Raw genomic sequence first — 16,730 nt, 5'->3', positions numbered from 1 at the left:
TGGCTTGGTGGAATTTAGGCAGACAATCCCTGATCATTTGCATTAGAACACCACGTGCCCCGTTCTCAGTCCTCCGTTAGATTTGCGGGCCATGTAACAAAATATAGTTAAGGTTATTGAGATTACGTCAAGGGATAATTGGAGCAGGTAACTGCATCTTTTCTAATAAAACTGATTACTTTTACGATGACATTTATTCCAAGATCTGAGTCCGAACGTCTCCTGAAGAAGCTGGCTGCATGCAGGAGGGGAGCAGCAGATGAGGACATAATTACACATTTGGTTTAACACACCTTCCTAATTTTCATCAGGTGTACAGTCACAGATGATATGCACAATAATTCTACATCCGTTTATTTGATGTTTTCAGGGATAATTTAATCTAAGGGATAAACAAACCAGTTACATCAGAGATGGCTGTACATTTTACAACTGTTTAATCGCTGTACATTGTCCGTTTTAACCAACAAAAAACTCTAGTGTCTCTACAACTGTGTAGGTACCCAACTTACATAAACAAAAAAATCGAAATTCACAGAAATCAATTAACCATGAAAGATTCTTGAAACATCTAAATAAAAATCACATTTCCCATTTACAAATATCGCCACTTATCCATCACAGTCCACACAGTGGAAGCATCCAGTTAAACAATCCTATATGCACACACAAATACAAAAGTGTGACAGGAATGTTTTCCTGTCACAATAAGCGTCTTGCTTTATTAAATAAACTGTTGTTAAGCAGTCCTCTCGGGGTAAGGAAGCCGTGCGTAAAAACGTGCCCATTCCAAGTCAGCGTTCCCGTGCAGTGATGCTTGTTTTCAAACTTGGCTAACTGGTGAGGAGTAAAATGTTCGTTGCCGTTCATCGTCATGTTTATAAATTGCCGGTCCATATTTGTTCACACGTTGTGCAAGAAGAGAGTAATTGCAGCCTACATGTGAGAAACCTTCGTGGACGACTCCTTCTAGATGGAGACAGGCACGTGTCCTTGGCTGTGTGACAATTCTGTCCGCGATGAATAAGAAAAAAACACACACACACACACACACAAGACATTTCTTTAGTCCAGGTCTATGGATATGCAGCGGCACTGTTTGACGCGCTGGATGCGTTTCTTCTTGGTGGGTGGCTGCTGGTCCGGGCAGTTCAAAGTAAAAGTCATGGTGGTAAAACGCTTCGGCTTGCAAAACGAACAGGACTGGAAGGCACCCTCCTCCCTGCGGATGTGCCTGGGGATGTAGAAGGAGTTGCACTGTCCGTAACAAAAGCGGTTGATGATGGTGCGGCTGACGCAGCCCTCCTCGTGGATGGTCTGCTTGAGGGGCTGCGTCTTGCACCAGTCCCGTTTCAAATACTGGCGCTCCGTCACATGTAAAGCTTCCTGGCTGGACTCCAGCACCTCGTCGGCCGGTGAGGACGAGCCCTGTCTCTGTCGGGACCCGGAGCCCGCCTGCGGAGGCTGCGGTTGCTGCTCCGATTCGTTTGGGTTGTTTTTGTCAGGATGAGGAATGGCGCCTTGTGAACCTCGGTTTCTTTTGGAATCCACGGGAGAGGAGAGCAACCCCATGATGAAAACCATACTGCAGAAGACACGCGCTGAGCCAGCCATCCTTGGGGAGAGGAAGACAATAATTCATCATCAATACCGTTTCACCTCGGGGCGCGTTACGCACAGCTGTCAAAGCGTTTTACGCTGCGTAAAAACGCACCGATACAACTTGCTTTTTTTCGTTCTTGTTTTTTTAAACGCATGCAAGGCGACATTGAAGTGTAAAACCAAAGTAGCTGTATATTTGAATTACATCAGTCTAAACATTAGAGTGAGATATGCACTAGATCTTCTGTTCCTAAACATTATAAGGCTCTCTGTTGTGCAAACGAATAACACCAGATTTAGCCAAAGCAAAAGCACACAAACGGTATTAGTTAATAAAGCATTCACGTATTAATACGTCCACACCAGCAAGCGTGCAGTTTGGTCAGTTGTATAAGCCATAGACCAAATAAAGATCAAATGTAAGTGGCAGACGACGATGTGTGAGGATGTTATGGTCACTAACAGTCCAAATTCACTCACCTGTTAGAGCCCCCACTGCTGTACGTGCGTTGATCTGATCCCGTCAGTCCTCTGCGGCACCTTCCGACGTGATAGGCACCTACTGCTGTCGACTGTACACTGCTGGGGCTGTGGATGGGTGGGAGACTAACCGCTCCATAGACATAGACAGGGGCTGGGGGGGGGGGGGGGGGGGGGGGGGGGGGGGGGGGGAATACAAATTGCTCCAGCGCCGGACTGTCTCCCTTTTAAATGTCTGCCAGCTGAGATGTGCACAACAGTTCCCTCAACATTATTGGCTAAGCGCGATGTAGAGAAAATCAAAACTATCCGCCCCCTCAACACATCCCTGAACCCACTTCAAGAAAACAGACAACCGAGGAACAGCAAGGGCAGGCAAGCAAGGAGGGAGGGGGGAAGAGGAGGAGGAGGAGGAGGGGGCGAGACGAGCGGAGAACTGACAGGCCTAAAGTTTATGCGCACATGGAAAAAGTAAAACTGGTGATGTCTTTTTATCAAAAGGAACTTGGTGGTATTAAGCAATATACCACAATTTTGAAACTGAAAGTAGGAGTTTACGGTCCTTGTCGTAAATTATGAACATGCATGCAATCTAAAGATTAAATCAATTAGAAAGGTTATCACATTTCAACACACCTGTGCATCCTCAACATAGACAGCATTGTGATGTCAACGCGAACTCATTGCTGGATACCAGTTGAGGGCCCCCCCCCCCCCCCAAAAAAAAAAAAAAAGATCGGCTCTTTTTGCTCGATAAATGAAACATGTGCTTGGAAACAGAAGATTGGGAATTTCGGGAACACAGTATGGTGGATACAGCAGCCTATGGCACTCCATCCGAAAGCCATAGCATTTTAGTTACTTAATGTAGGTTTCCACAATGTATTTACGCGTGCCCAAATTAAAATGACTATAACGCAAACGAGTTTTCAGTAATCATCGAAGTGCATGCTTTTTATTAGTCCTGTGGTGGTGAAAAATTATTAAAGAAGACGAATATAATTTGAATATATATTGAATATTTATAAAGCAATTATCAAGAGCAGTTGCTGGGTTGCCAGGTTGTGAAATATACCTCTGGCTGATGTTTATATCCTTTGTTTAGTACAATGCCGCTATAGGTGATCCGTTAGTTAATGCTGGCTCTAATTCGCCACAGGTTAGAGTCACAAATGTTAAATGTCATTTATTTTGGGGCATTGTAGGCATTTCCAAAAGGTTAGTGATCCATTAGTCCCTTTGAACTAAATATAACTATCTAAAAACATAATCAGGTGTCCTGCTGAGGTAGGACGATCACCAGCATAAAGGAGTTTTTCCACTCAAAGTAATGACTTGAATGCTTAGAACTGCTGTTTAAAACAGACAAAAATAGTTAACTATACAAAGTCACATTTTCAGCCTTAATGGTACTCTGGAAAATAAACTCCAGCACCCACACTGTTCTTCAATTATAATTACAATATTATAGGACAAACATTCAAAGTGCCCGCATCTTTAAACATAATTGGCGACTTGTCTGTTACTGGATTTTCTGTATATGTTTGATACATGTTATGTTGTTTTATAAAAAGGTGAAATAGTCATCTGCTGAACACGTGGTCGCGGCCCAACCGCCGAGTCTGCAAAAGTAACGCGTGACGGTGGAGAGTCACGATACTAGACGACGCGTTACCGCCCGAGATATTAATAATAAGCTGCTCCGGTGACGCTTCTAAAGCTGGCATTTATCAGAGACTTATCCATCCTTCTGCCCGTGCTCAATATCAGAGCCTCCTAATGGGCTGTGCGAATAAATCTTAAAGAATTCTGACCTTCACCCCTTCACTGTCTACTCTTCAGATTCATTACAGGAGGAAAAAACAAAAGGTACCCGATTTTACACTGATAATAACATTTATTTTATGGATTCTCCAAAACAAGGCACATGATATCTTTTCAAATAAACCAGAAGCAAATGTGTTCAAATACATACTGTTATGTCAGGTCATGATTGCAACGGATCAGTCCGGGTTGGTTACAATATGAACAGGTCAGTGGTTGTACTGCTCCCCCTTGTGGCTCCAACGAGTACTATTTATGCAAGAAGAATTCCACTGAACAGAGAACGTAAAAGTAGATGCCGTTTTGAGTTTATTTGTCTGAAGCAGTTCACATAGCAAAGCATGTTACTGGTGGCTGGTGTTGAAGTGAACGGACTGCGATGGACAGACAATGTAATCAATACTGCTTGGCTTTTTTCTCTCTCTAATAAAATCCAACAAAATAAAAGGTGCATTTTTTCTTCTTCTCTCTGTTCATGACGACAGCCAGTAAGAAAATATTATGTAATTAAGAAACAGCTTCAACTTCAGTAAACAGTCTTTTTTTTCCAAGGACATCTAACTAAGGATTAGATTATGAAAATGCATAAATAAAAAGCAAAAGACTTGATCCTAACATTTCCTGTCATTCCATCGATCACATAATCTGGCACGCTACAGTCTAAACACTAGGCAACTTAATCCTGTCGATATTTAACTCCCATACTTGTTTTACTAGAGTAAAACAAAACTTACGGCATATGAAAATCTCCCATTAAGGCCCTAACATAACACAAACAGCACCTACTGTAGCTAAAAAAATAAATTAATAGCCCTGAAAAAATGGATAGTATATATATATAGGAGGGAATGTTTAATGTCAAGCAGTCCTACCAGACAGACACCTGCATAGTAAGGAGGAAACGTTAAAAAAAAAAAAGATTTGAAACTATAAATCTACAGGCTTGGTGGCAGACATCAGCTGTAGCTGGTTGAGAGGGTTTCGAGGTGAACCTCTATAATGGCTCATGTCCTTCTCTACTACCTGCTGCAAGAGGGGCTTCTGAGCTCCTGAGGGATCAGAGACAGAACCGTCCGCTTTGGTCTTTGGCTGGAGCCTGTTGGTCACGTTGGCCAGAGGGGTGACCCGCGGTTTACGGGCCAAGGTGCTTGGCTTCTTGGGTGGGACCGGAGGGGGTTTCTTTATGGGACAACCGCTGTGGGACGGTCCCGGCTGCGCCTCTCCCTGGTAAGGCCGAAGCTGTGGGTGAGGGGAGAGGCCGCTCTCCAGGCTCACCGCCTTCACCACCGGACCGCTCTGGCCGACGGCGAGCTCCGCGTTTCTCGAGGGTCTCCTGCTGTCTCCCAGGAGAGAGTTTATCCTGCGGACAGTCTGGCGCACGGGGGTGCGCTGGAACTTGAGCGGCGATCTGAAGCGTTTGGCCCCGGGGCCTCTGGGAGAATGGAGGGTGAGCTTGTTGAAGTGGTGAATGTGGTCTGCCACCCGGCGCTTCTCGCTCTCCAGGCTGCGCGGTGAGAGGGGCGGCTGGTTTTGGACTTTGGTGCCACTCTCTGGGGAAGATTCATTTTCCCCGTGTACCGCACGGACGACAGCGCCAAACTTCGGCGGTGTACCAAACTTATCTCGGAGGTCCAGGCCCAGCTTGTACGGAGTGGACTGCAGCCCGCAGGAGACGCCCAGTGTGAAGTGAGCAGGACTCTGCATGTCCAGAGCGTCAATCAACCTGCTGCAGTTCACCTGCTCCACCTCCGTTTCACAGGCCGCCACCATGGAGCCGTTGTGGCTACCGACGGCAGCAGCAGCATAGAGAGAACGCTCATCGGTACAGTACGCGCCGGGCTCAAAGAGCACACTGTCAATATGCAAAGGCGATAAAGCGGCAATTTCAATCTGGCCAAAGGTAATGTTCTGTTCGCTAGCCAGGAGGCTCTGCCGAGTTGAGAAGCTGGAGGCCTCCGTGTCCACAGACAGAGCTCTGACTGGGGGAGTCCCTGGTGGAGGGAGGAGGATGCCGTCTGGTGGTTTTGCCGTGTTCGTCTCCATGGAGCTGCAGGGTTCCTGGACGACAGCGTGGAGGTCGCTGCCCGACTCTGTGAAGGCCTTCTTTATTTTCACAAGGGTGGGACCGGTTCGGCTCCGGGCCTCGGCGACGGAGCTCTCGCTCTCCAGGCTCTCGGCACTGGAAGCACAACACAGCTTCTTGGGAAAGCCGGCCACCGCTGGGGGCTTCGGCATGACAACGGTCGGCTCAGAGACGTAGTTGCTCTTTAAGCACATGTGCATGGGGGTGTCCGCGAAAGATCCTCCGCTGAAAGCCTGGGCTCCTACGGGGGTCACCCCGCTCCACGAGGTCCGGTGGGCACTTGAGCCACATTGGGGGGTGAGCAAATTGTCCTCAGACTTGCTGATGAACTTGACGCCTGTAAAACATGGGATGTTAGTGTGAAGGGGGGGGTGACATTACACTAGAATATTAGATTTACTCACTTTTGGGTTCTGCTTTTCGAGGCACAACGGACGGACTGAACTCCGTCTTGCTGGTGAAAAGAAAACTGGTGGTGCTCTCCTGAGTGGCAAGTCGCCAGCCAATGGACTCAGATCCCTTTAATCACCAGCATGAAATGAGAAATGAAAGATGAAGCAAGAGGAGGAGGCGTTAGTGTATTATTTGGTTAGAAAAAAAAAGGATCCCACAGGTGTCACCCGAAATGAATTAATATATTAATTGAATGATTGTTGTGGTTAGTTCTTCAGAAGTCACTCAGAAGAAACCAGATTTGGGATTTGTTGGTCATCAACTTTTTATTACGTCAAGAATACAACATGTAACTATAGAACATTAGAAAGCACCGTAAACCTTTACCAGTTCACCCAAAACCATATATTTTATATATATATATATACACACACTCTTATTGTATATAATATTCTTTCACCTGAGTGCCTGACATAGTCAATCACAGGACATAGGCTATAGCTTTGTACCGCACAAGTTATTAAGCAATGTTACAAAACATTCCACATTCTTTTTAAAACCATGCATTGCTAGATTAATAAATGTGTTAGCCAATTAAAGTAAACTTAGAACGTCACACGATAAGAAAAGTGCTAATGTGCAACAATTTACCCCATTAAAAGAAAAAAATGTTACTTGATTTTAATAGTTAATTGCAGCATACGCCTGAATGGCCTGGCCCCGCCCCCCCCCCCCCCCCCCCACCCCACACACAATCTATCTGTGAAGCAGATACGTGGAATGTCAAGTCTGTCGGGCAACCACACTTACAGCCTCCTTGCTGCTCTTCCCCAGGCTGAATCTGGAGCGCAGGGATTTGCGCGGTGCTTCTTTTTTGTCGACTTTAGGAGAAAAGCACCCGGCTCTTCCAGACTCCACCCTGAAAGAGATAAACATTCAAACAACCATCAGTATAACCTAAGAGACGCCATGTAGCTCTAGAGGTTAACACTTTACTAACTCTTATCTCCCTTTGAATTCATCTTTTAAAGACAAATGCGAGGCAAGTGGCACAATGCATTAAGGCACCATGTCTCCTTTTTATCCAGTAAAGTGTAATTTCTATGTGGTAGCAGCTTGTGTCATCCCTAAGAGACAAACAACATGACTGTGTGTTGAGAAGGAGAACTGGAGCGTACCTGTTGACAGCGTGTCTGCTGCTGAGTCGTCGGCTCTTCCTCCTCACAGAAACAGCCGACTGCCTTCTAGACTTCCCCGCTGGCGACGCAGTAGTTTGGGAAGAGTCCAAGACCCCCGAAGCACTGTAAGCTAGGTAGACAAAGGGGGGGGGAGAGATGTACGCTTAACCACAAGCTGTAGAGATAAGCTGAATAATTGGTGTCCCATGTGATCAAACGATCATCGATCAATACCTGATCCGGGAGTGGAGGCCCCGCTGAACAAAGTGTTGGGAAGTAATTCTATCCCAAGGGTCTTTTTGACAGATCTACGTTTCTTGTTTGAGAATCCAAAAGAGTGGCCGGATTCCAAGGGAAGTTTTCGTTTCGAGGTTGGTGTTGCAATCACAGGAGTTGCGGAGGAGAAGACTGGGAAAAATCACAAGAGAATTAAAATCTTCAAATGCATTGTATTAAGTTTGTCATATTTGAAAAACATCCCAAAAGACGATTCTGAGCCAAAGCACTTGAAAGAATCAGCAGGTCTTGACTGAAATTTGTGGAATACGATCCGTGCAAATGACGACAGGCAGACAGGCAAAGAAAACACAAGCCATCTGAAGCAAAGCATGATTAACAATTATTCACAGGGCTTATCGTTTATCATCAAGGCAAATTTGAATCAGCTTGCAGAAAGCTTATTGTTTTTATGCGCAGAGCAGATGGATCGCTCCGGTATCATCGTGCTACATGACAGGCAACAATAATTTTGTCTGACCTCAGTACCTACCAAGACTGTCTGACTGGGTGGATTTTGTGGGCGTTCTATTAGTTTTTATCTTATTCAGGGCGCCATTGACCATATCTGAAATGTGAGACAAATCCAAGCGTATAAACAGTATTTACTGACTAAACCTTCAACATGTCTGTTTAATGTCTCTGGATATTTCCAGGGTGGTTGTACCAGTGCAACTGGAATCTATCTGACATTTGAATGAAACCTTTGCACACTGCACTTTTGTTGCGGTCTTACCTCCGAAGCTGCGTCTGTTTCTCTTCTTCATCCCCGAGTTCAGGTCCAGCTCCACGAGTCCATCAGTAGGGGACAGACCCCCCGCTTCACAGCCCATCATGGCTGGAACTTTCTCGAGAAGAAACTGTGGTAAGACACCTGTGACACACACACACACAGACAGACAGACACGGCGACATATTTAGTGCTGAAGAGCTTTGGAGTGACACAAAGGTGACCTGCAGGTAAGATGCATCACGTCCTACCGAAGCTGTGGGCGTTCTCTATGAAGCTGTGCAATATGGCTGCCTGCAGCTTGAGGCGCTTCTCGGTGTTGGCGTTCATCTTCTCTGTGCCGTCTCCAGCGTGAAGGATGTTGGGAGCCAAGATTACGGACAAGTTACTGCTATCCATCTTGTTCTCTGCACTCCTGTGATCAAGCAAAGAAAATGAAGAAAAGCAGTATAATGTATATGAAAAACACAGATGAAAAGAGATTTAAATGGGGGGGGGGGTGTTAGATGTAAAAGCAGTCCAAATAATAATTTAAAAAAAAAAAATCTAGCACCTTCTAGACACATTGTGTAGGAAGTCAAAAAAGTGACGCAGGACGCTTAGGTTTCTGTCGGGTAGAACACAGGACAGCAGCATGGTGGCGGAGGTCCTATCCTCGTCAGCGGGCAGCTGCTGGGCCTTCAGGAAGGCCTCCTGCAGCTCCGTGGGCAGCACAGGCTCCGGCAGCTCCCTGAAGAACTGCTTCACCAGACCGGCCACGTCACAGGGAAGTGCGGTGGACAGGCATTCCTCGCCCGCATCCAGTTTCGCCTGGACAGACAAAAACACACTCTGAAAAACCTCCCTCCGGGGTCAAGGTCCCTCAGTGTGGATCCGCGGTCAACTTCAGCGATCACTCACCCTGAGTGCTTTCAGGCGAACAACAGAGCCAGATTTTCTGAACAGGCCCTCTGTGTCGACGTGTGCCAGCAGCACCATGCACGCGTCCACCAGGAAGCTAAGAAGCCAGTGAAATATCATTAGTATAAATGTACCAGACAGGGCAAGAAATAACTTGCCAGCTGTAGGCTCAAACTAAAAAGGAAATATGCATATTCACTTGCCTCGGCACGCTCCCACATTCCATGTTATAATATGGTAAGCTCTCCAGGGACACCCCGAAAACCTTTGTCTGGGGGAACAATGGAACAATTCAAAATAACACATTACTCATCCATGTTAGATGATAAACAGGAAGGCTACACCATATGCGGAAAAAGGCCAACCAGCTGATAAGTCACTCTATTAAACCTAATGTCACAATCTTGGACACGGTTTGTTTTTCAAGCTAACGTTTGTGCCATTTCTTTTCTGTTACCACATCTCAGGACATTCCCTGCTCATGCAGAAGTTCAGTGTTCATTTGAAAAGTCACAAAGTGTCTTGCAACAGGCCTCGTGACTCCTGTGAGCCAATTACAAGTAAAGTACACAAGCAGAAAACAGGGCCTTCACAGTTATTACATTACCTGCCATTCAATTAGGAATGGCGTATACTCTAGATGTAATTTAGCCTACCTTAGTTACACGTTTTGCCAAAATGCCCCCCAAAAAAAATACACCACAACTATCTGCCATAGAGATTTTTAAGAAGCCATTGTATGTGGTGTTAGACTCGGCTTTCTACGAACTTTATGGTGTGAATAATCAGCCAAACAAAGCATCTGCACTGACTGACATGGGCGACAACGGCCTGTGGACAAACGGGTCCCATCAGTGGGGGATGCTTTCAGTAATATGCTAATGTGTTTCAATTGCTTTAAAAAAAATAAAAAATAATAGTGTATCCGAGGCTGATGCTGTGAACTTGTTGAGTCGTAGTCTGCCACAACAGATTGTCAAGTCGAAACGTTTCAGAATAACTGCGAATGAAACGCCAGTAAATTGGCGACAGATTGTGGGTTGTTTAACTCACCGAGTAGCTGGCTGTTGACTTACAACTGGCTGCTTTGTTTTTGTTCCAGTTCTTTGTCTTTATCCCGTACGCTGCGCGGAGGTGTTGCACAGCCACCAGACGCATCACATTCTTCTCCATGACTTTCATTGTTACACTCCTCCTACCTTGTACTTTCAGAAGAACTTCGCAACAAATTCGTTCACTCGCTTCTGGCCAGGACCAACTAACGTGACATTATGGAGCACCTATTTAGTGGCTAGCTTCGTGCTTCAGTTGCAATGCAGTTAGCTCACGAACGTTAGCCAGCGAGGTTTTAGCAAGTCACATAAACAATCCGCATACGAAAAATAAAATTAAAAAAGCGTATTGATGTCACACGACTTACAGTTGACGTTTGCCTCCTCTCAAACGGCCATTTGTATGAAATACCTCGATGTATTTCGTTAGCTAGCTAACTGCATTGTGCTATGTATATTTCGCTCGTCGGATCGGTTGGCAGCCTGTCTCACTGTTTCCGCAGAGCATTCAAACGGCGGCGCTCCCGACGCTCTGTGCTGTGATTGGCTGGTAACGGTTCGAATCACATTCTCTGGGGCGCGTGTTTTAACACCCAGGGCAGCCTCGTTGGGCGGGGCAGGTCTCTTTATGGCCAGATGAAGTGGACGCATTTTGTCAACCGGTTGACTCTGTAGTTCAAACCAGTCTCACCTTTTAAATGGTAGATGCATACGAGTACAGTTGTACTGCACGTATTACGATCATATCATACACATAACCACATCCATGGTTGTAACTGACAAATGCCAATATTTGATGATGTAGCTGGTTTTTGTGCATTTATGGAACAGGATGTTGTCTCTGTGTACGTCATTTGATAATGCTTTTGAAAACAATATTCAGCATGTTTAATGAGATAGCTTAAGAATGAGAGGACTGTAGAGGACTGAAGTTACATGTAATATGGCCATTCCTCATAGATACTAAGACCAAGAAATTAAATGTTGTAATAAATTACCTGGAAGTCATATATTATAACAAGACTGTGTATAAACCTACAACACAGTGACTGCATCACATCCTCTTTGGCTGGCTTTAAGAAACCCATGTCTAACCTCATGTGCCAAAAAGGTCTCATTTTTGGCATGAGCCCTTCACTTAATCTTTCTATATTTATCCATTATTCATCCATTATCTTTACAACAAAGAAATAACCTGAGATAAGAAGGATAGTAAGACAATAGCAGTATTTGTTCAGTTTCTCAACAAAGTGAAAGTTCACTTTTGTCTTCGACCACTAGGTGGAAGCATCACCAGCCATGTTTCAGCAAACTCATTATTTTGTGTATTTGTATTGCTGTAAGCAAGTACAGTAGAGGAGATACTCTCACAAGGGCTTATCTTTATTACAATGGAACATATATATACAGGAGACAAGAACGTACAATTGCATGGTCGGATGGAGGTCGGTTGTGTGTTTAGAAGCACTTTCTGTGGACAATGGAGGGGCCGGCCTCGTCGTACTCCTGCTTGCTGATCCACATCTGCTGGAAGGTGGACAGGGAGGCCAGGATGGAGCCACCGATCCAGACGGAGTACTTCCTCTCAGGTGGAGCGATGATCTAAGCAAGGAGTAAACACCATTTCAGTTTTTATTGAGTCTTAATTTGCTTTGTGATTGAAACGTGATGACTTTCAAACATTTGCCGGTCTCTCACCTTAATCTTCATGGTGCTTGGGGCCAGAGCTGTAATCTCCTTCTGCATACGGTCAGCAATACCAGGGTACATGGTGGTACCACCAGACAGCACATTGTTGGCGTACAGGTCCTTACGGATGTCAATGTCGCATTTCATGATGCTGTTGTAGGCGGTCTCATGGATACCAGCAGACTCCATACCTGATAGAAGACAAGCAAACAAGATGAGTTTTGAGACAAAATACGGCATATTAGATCTATCAACAAAAAACAAAAAATGTAACCAATTACTCACCAATGAAAGAAGGCTGGAAGAGGGTCTCTGGGCAACGGAAACGCTCATTACCAATGGTGATGACCTGACCGTCGGGCAGCTCGTAGCTCTTTTCCAGGGAGGAGGAGGAGGCGGCGGTGGCCATCTCATTCTCAAAGTCAAGAGCCACGTAGCACAGCTTCTCCTTGATGTCACGCACAATCTCACGCTCAGCTATGGAGCAGAAAGTTTGAGTGTTGAGAAACAGCACTTGTACACCTCTCTCGTTAAACAAAGCAACCACAATGACATAGACCTACCAGTTGTGACAAAGGAGTAGCCACGCTCAGTCAGGATCTTCATCAGGTAGTCAGTCAGGTCCCGACCGGCCAGATCCAGACGCATGATGGCGTGTGGCAGAGCGTAACCCTCATAGATGGGGACATTGTGGGTCACACCATCACCAGAGTCCAGCACGATACCTTTGGCAAGCAGAAAAGGACCACCGTTAGTCAGCTATAGATGCCTGTTAAGGCCTGCCCTCTTCAACCATGTGTCACATCGTAAAGTATACAATGCTGCTGACATTTCATGGCTGGAGAGGGCTTAGCGCCTCCTCTTGACAATGAGACAGGAATCTATCCAGACGACAGGCAGCCTCAGAGTGTAAATGTTCAACAGTTTCTCCCTTGCAGCACAACTTCCTCTTATTTTAGCTCATTGCGCAACTGACAACAGCCTAAATTGGGTACATGTGAAAAAAGCTGCGGTGTACTGACCGGTGGTACGGCCAGAGGCGTACAGGGACAGGACGGCCTGGATGGCCACGTACATGGCGGGAACGTTGAAGGTCTCAAACATGATCTGCAAGAAAAGCAAGTAGAATGCAAAAAGGTTTGTCTCAACCCGAGAACAAATGTGTGAACGCAGAGTGTACGTAGAGTAGTGACTGTAAAGTACCTGGGTCATCTTCTCCCTGTTGGCTTTGGGGTTCAGGGGGGCTTCAGTGAGCAGGGTGGGGTGCTCCTCAGGGGCCACACGCAGCTCATTGTAAAAGGTGTGGTGCCAGATCTGCCAGAGGAGAGAGAACAGCCGATGTCAGGACTGGAACTACACGACTGAACAAACAACAACCAGGTCCTCTGCATATGAGCAGCTTTTGCGATGGCGGCCCGGCTGAGGATTCTCAAGGATGCGGACGGTCAGCTGCCATGAATGTTGTGAATGAGTCACTAACACACACCTTCTCCATATCATCCCAGTTGGTGATGATGCCATGCTCGATGGGGTACTTCAGGGTCAGGATACCCCTCTTGCTCTGGGCCTCATCGCCTACGTAGCTGTCCTTCTGACCCATACCCACCATCACACCCTGAGGGAAGAAGCACGAGAGAAACATAAGACATAGGAAGAAGCTGCTTTTACTTCTGTCATTGTTTTGTTTTTTAGATTTCTTTTGTTTTAGCTTACCTGGTGGCGGGGCCTTCCAACAATGGAGGGGAAGACAGCACGGGGAGCGTCATCTCCGGCGAACCCAGCCTTGACCAAGCCAGAGCCATTGTCGCACACAAGGGCGGTAGTCTCTTCGTCGTCACACATGATTCGGCTTTACTGGGATGGTCTGGCATTTGAGGGGTGGGGAAGAAACACAAGGAGGCTTTAGGATGAGAATCAGGAACAGCTGTTTAAACTGCCCGTCATAGAATACATAGCTGTTATAATTGAACAATCCCAGACACTTTATCGCTGGATTGGCTGATGATGTGATAAAGTGACTAGACCATAGCCTCATGATTAATATATGTATTAACTGTGATGCAGTGTGCCTTTGAAGACCTGCCAACACCCTCTCATAACTGCTTAAGTTATTATCACTTTGAAACACAAATACAACCCACCTCGATGGGTACTATTGCCAGAGAGCTAATTAGACATGCCTTTGGATGCTATTTTGGTCCCAACCTTGCTGTACAACTACTGATACCATATCACCGCAGCCGGGATTGTTCCCTGGACATCTCAGAGCTGCTGAGGTAGCACCAAAAAGGGGCATATCAGAGAATCCTGTGGTCTATTTTAAGCTCAGCACCAACACTGTGCTTAACAGGGTGAAACAAGTAACACTTGCATCTCCTGCTATTTCAGGGCTGAGAGAGCTTGTCAGAGAGCCAGGCCAGCACTCATCTGACTGCACACCGTGACCCTTCTGTATTACTACATGGCTCCGTGCCCTAGCTGCCTTGTAGCTTCATTCATTGGCGCATGGGTGGATACGGCCGACTTCTCCACAGCTTTTGTGCACCGATCCAAGTTATACTTCCATAAGATATGTTTGAGACACCATGTTGTTCTGTCTATACTTTCTATAGCAAGGAGTGTCTTTGTCACGGAAAATCACATCATCTAATCATTTTAATTACAACATCATGAAAACACCCATGTCAGTCAGCCTAACATAACCAGTAACTCCAGTTTTAACTGTATCATCATCACTTTCAGTTAGTCATTATAACGTGGGAAAGCCATGAAGTAACATCATCCATTCATTTATTTAAGTCTCATCAGCTCAAAGCACAACACACCAACTTTGTGAAACTAATCATGCAAGTGACACAGATATCCAAAGCAAATCAGAAAAACAAGTTGTGGATGTACTCACCAAGGTGCACTGGTAGGCGGATGCTTCCACTGGGACAAACTCTGAGGGTGGGAAGAGCCCCTTAAATAAGACCAAGACTGGGTTGAGGGACCAGGGGCGGGGCCAGGGGTTCACACAAGTCCAAATAAGAGCTGCCGGCAAAAATCAACAAGCCACAGGAAAGTGTGTTTCACATACATGGATGGGACTTCTCTACAATGAAATACCTTCACTGACACAGCCTTAATGAAGTGTCGGTTGAGAATAAAAAGTTTGTATGAGTTTGTTTGAATTTTGAACTTAATGTAATGGATAATGGGATATTATTGGGATTATTGTATTATTTAATACAAAAGAACAACATTAACATGAATGCATTTAATTTCTGAAAGGAAGATAAAAAGGAATCTGCATTTCTAGGATTAAAGTTTCTCTCATGAACTTTATGAAATATGTAACTTCATGCCTTGAAACAATTCATAATCACATGAGTGTTGCAGTATATATTACTTTACAGCCCTGCAATAACACATTAAGACACTTTGAATGTCTCCCAATCAGAGTTTTAAAGTACTGTGATTTCTGTTTTAATGTGCCACTCTATAACAGGCAGGAACACACATGTCATACCTCTAATAGGTTTGAATATACTCAGAAGGGCCCACTATGATGACCCAGTCGAGACAGCACCACCCCTGTCTTGTTAAGGAGATGAAAACATTGCATGTCTGTGAACCACGCTGCCGGTATGTGCGCTGAGCTTCCTCGACTTGTGGAACAGCTGATGGTAACGCCAGACGGGCTCTGTGTGGGATCTGGCTGTCTCAGAGGCATGTGGTGTCAGCGCGCCCAGCTGATTGGCCCGGCTGTCTCCTTGTAGGGTTATGGTGAGCAAGAGAGTCATTAATGAGCAGCCACTGAGGTTCCCAAGCCTTGAGACTGAGAAGAGGAGGTCCATATTTGTGCCACCCACTTTTCCATATATTTTCCTTGATGTACAGTGTACCTTATGAGGTAATGCTCTCATCTATGCAGGAATGATACAAACATTTGACAGACTGTTTGTTGATGCAACATCGTCCCCAAAGATGGTCAGACCATTCATGGATGTGTTATGATTAAAGAAATGTATTGGTTTGGGTCTTCAGGTTGAGGAATAATGACTCAGAGGTAAAAGAGCAGTACATGATATGTGAGTTTATATCTAAGCTGGAGGTATGTGAGAGCATTCTTCTGCTCCAGGCTGCCTCACCACATACACAGCCTCCTATATATAGCTGTTTCTTCTCTATCTCCACAGATACCTGTAGGAGCTGGATGCAGCTGAAGCATCTCATAGTTATTTGCATGCCACAGAAGACTTTCATAGATTGGATTGCTATCGTTTTGATACATGAATAAAGGGGATGTGATTCATGATCAGGCTTCTCTACCAAGCAACAGCAAGAGACTCCTACATACTGAAGCTTTGTAATAAAAAGTATTATATAGAGAGAGTGTTTTGCAAAAGCTTCAGACTATTTTTTATTGGAACAAAATTTAGAACATAGAGCCTGCATTAGGAACTGGAGGTGTGGGGTTTAAAAGACTGATAGGTAGAGGTGTTTCTGGATACTAGTCAGGATATCTCTGCCACTGCTGC

The 16,730-nt window shown here is 45.4% G+C and overlaps 3 protein-coding genes across 3 annotated transcripts; all 3 read right to left on the bottom strand.

Moving 5' to 3' along the window:
- Positions 1 to 371: 371 nt before the first annotated feature.
- Positions 372 to 2,179, bottom strand: grem1b (gremlin 1b). The gene is made up of 2 exons (XM_079174405.1): positions 2,083 to 2,179; positions 372 to 1,615 (listed from the first exon to the last, which is right to left on the bottom strand). Exon 2 carries the CDS (start codon positions 1,612 to 1,614, stop codon positions 1,066 to 1,068), a length of 549 nt encoding a protein of 182 aa, XP_079030531.1. The 5' UTR covers position 1,615; positions 2,083 to 2,179; the 3' UTR covers positions 372 to 1,065.
- Positions 2,180 to 3,996: 1,817 nt separating this feature from the next.
- Positions 3,997 to 10,989, bottom strand: arhgap11a (Rho GTPase activating protein 11A). Its single transcript, XM_079174360.1, has 12 exons — positions 10,520 to 10,989; positions 9,670 to 9,737; positions 9,467 to 9,563; positions 9,120 to 9,376; positions 8,818 to 8,981; positions 8,573 to 8,710; positions 8,330 to 8,404; positions 7,795 to 7,968; positions 7,561 to 7,690; positions 7,193 to 7,301; positions 6,394 to 6,508; positions 3,997 to 6,326 (listed from the first exon to the last, which is right to left on the bottom strand). Exons 1-12 carry the CDS (start codon positions 10,646 to 10,648, stop codon positions 4,834 to 4,836), a joined length of 2,949 nt encoding a protein of 982 aa, XP_079030486.1. The 5' UTR covers positions 10,649 to 10,989; the 3' UTR covers positions 3,997 to 4,833.
- Positions 10,990 to 11,880: 891 nt separating this feature from the next.
- Positions 11,881 to 15,155, bottom strand: actc1b (actin alpha cardiac muscle 1b). The gene is made up of 9 exons (XM_079174806.1): positions 15,110 to 15,155; positions 13,921 to 14,071; positions 13,694 to 13,822; positions 13,411 to 13,521; positions 13,230 to 13,314; positions 12,771 to 12,932; positions 12,493 to 12,684; positions 12,217 to 12,398; positions 11,881 to 12,120 (listed from the first exon to the last, which is right to left on the bottom strand). Exons 2-9 carry the CDS (start codon positions 14,047 to 14,049, stop codon positions 11,977 to 11,979), a joined length of 1,134 nt encoding a protein of 377 aa, XP_079030932.1. The 5' UTR covers positions 14,050 to 14,071; positions 15,110 to 15,155; the 3' UTR covers positions 11,881 to 11,976.
- Between the last annotated feature and the right edge of the window lie 1,575 nt (positions 15,156 to 16,730).

The sequence above is a fragment of the Pholis gunnellus genome (genome assembly GCF_910591455.1).
Source record: "Pholis gunnellus genome assembly, chromosome: 15".
NCBI lineage: Eukaryota > Metazoa > Chordata > Actinopteri > Perciformes > Pholidae > Pholis > Pholis gunnellus.
This window is presented reverse-complemented; position numbering and strand designations above follow the sequence as displayed.

What these genes read in the sequence shown, in the direction of transcription:
- grem1b (XM_079174405.1), bottom strand. Translation starts at nt 1,614, where the DNA reads ATGGCTGGCTCAGCGCGTGTCTTCTGCAGTATGGTTTTCATCATGGGG.
- arhgap11a (XM_079174360.1), bottom strand. Translation starts at nt 10,648, where the DNA reads ATGAAAGTCATGGAGAAGAATGTGATGCGTCTGGTGGCTGTGCAACAC. An exon ending in CACCCAGTCAGACAGTCTTG is followed by an intron (nt 7,969 to 8,329) that starts GTAGGTACTGAG and finishes GATTTTTCCCAG; the next exon opens with TCTTCTCCTCCGCAACTCCT. An exon ending in AGCAGACACGCTGTCAACAG is followed by an intron (nt 7,302 to 7,560) that starts GTACGCTCCAGT and finishes TATCTCTTTCAG; the next exon opens with GGTGGAGTCTGGAAGAGCCG.
- actc1b (XM_079174806.1), bottom strand. Translation starts at nt 14,049, where the DNA reads ATGTGTGACGACGAAGAGACTACCGCCCTTGTGTGCGACAATGGCTCT. An exon ending in ACTGGGATGATATGGAGAAG is followed by an intron (nt 13,522 to 13,693) that starts GTGTGTGTTAGT and finishes CTCCTCTGGCAG; the next exon opens with ATCTGGCACCACACCTTTTA. An exon ending in CTACTCCTTTGTCACAACTG is followed by an intron (nt 12,685 to 12,770) that starts GTAGGTCTATGT and finishes TCTGCTCCATAG; the next exon opens with CTGAGCGTGAGATTGTGCGT.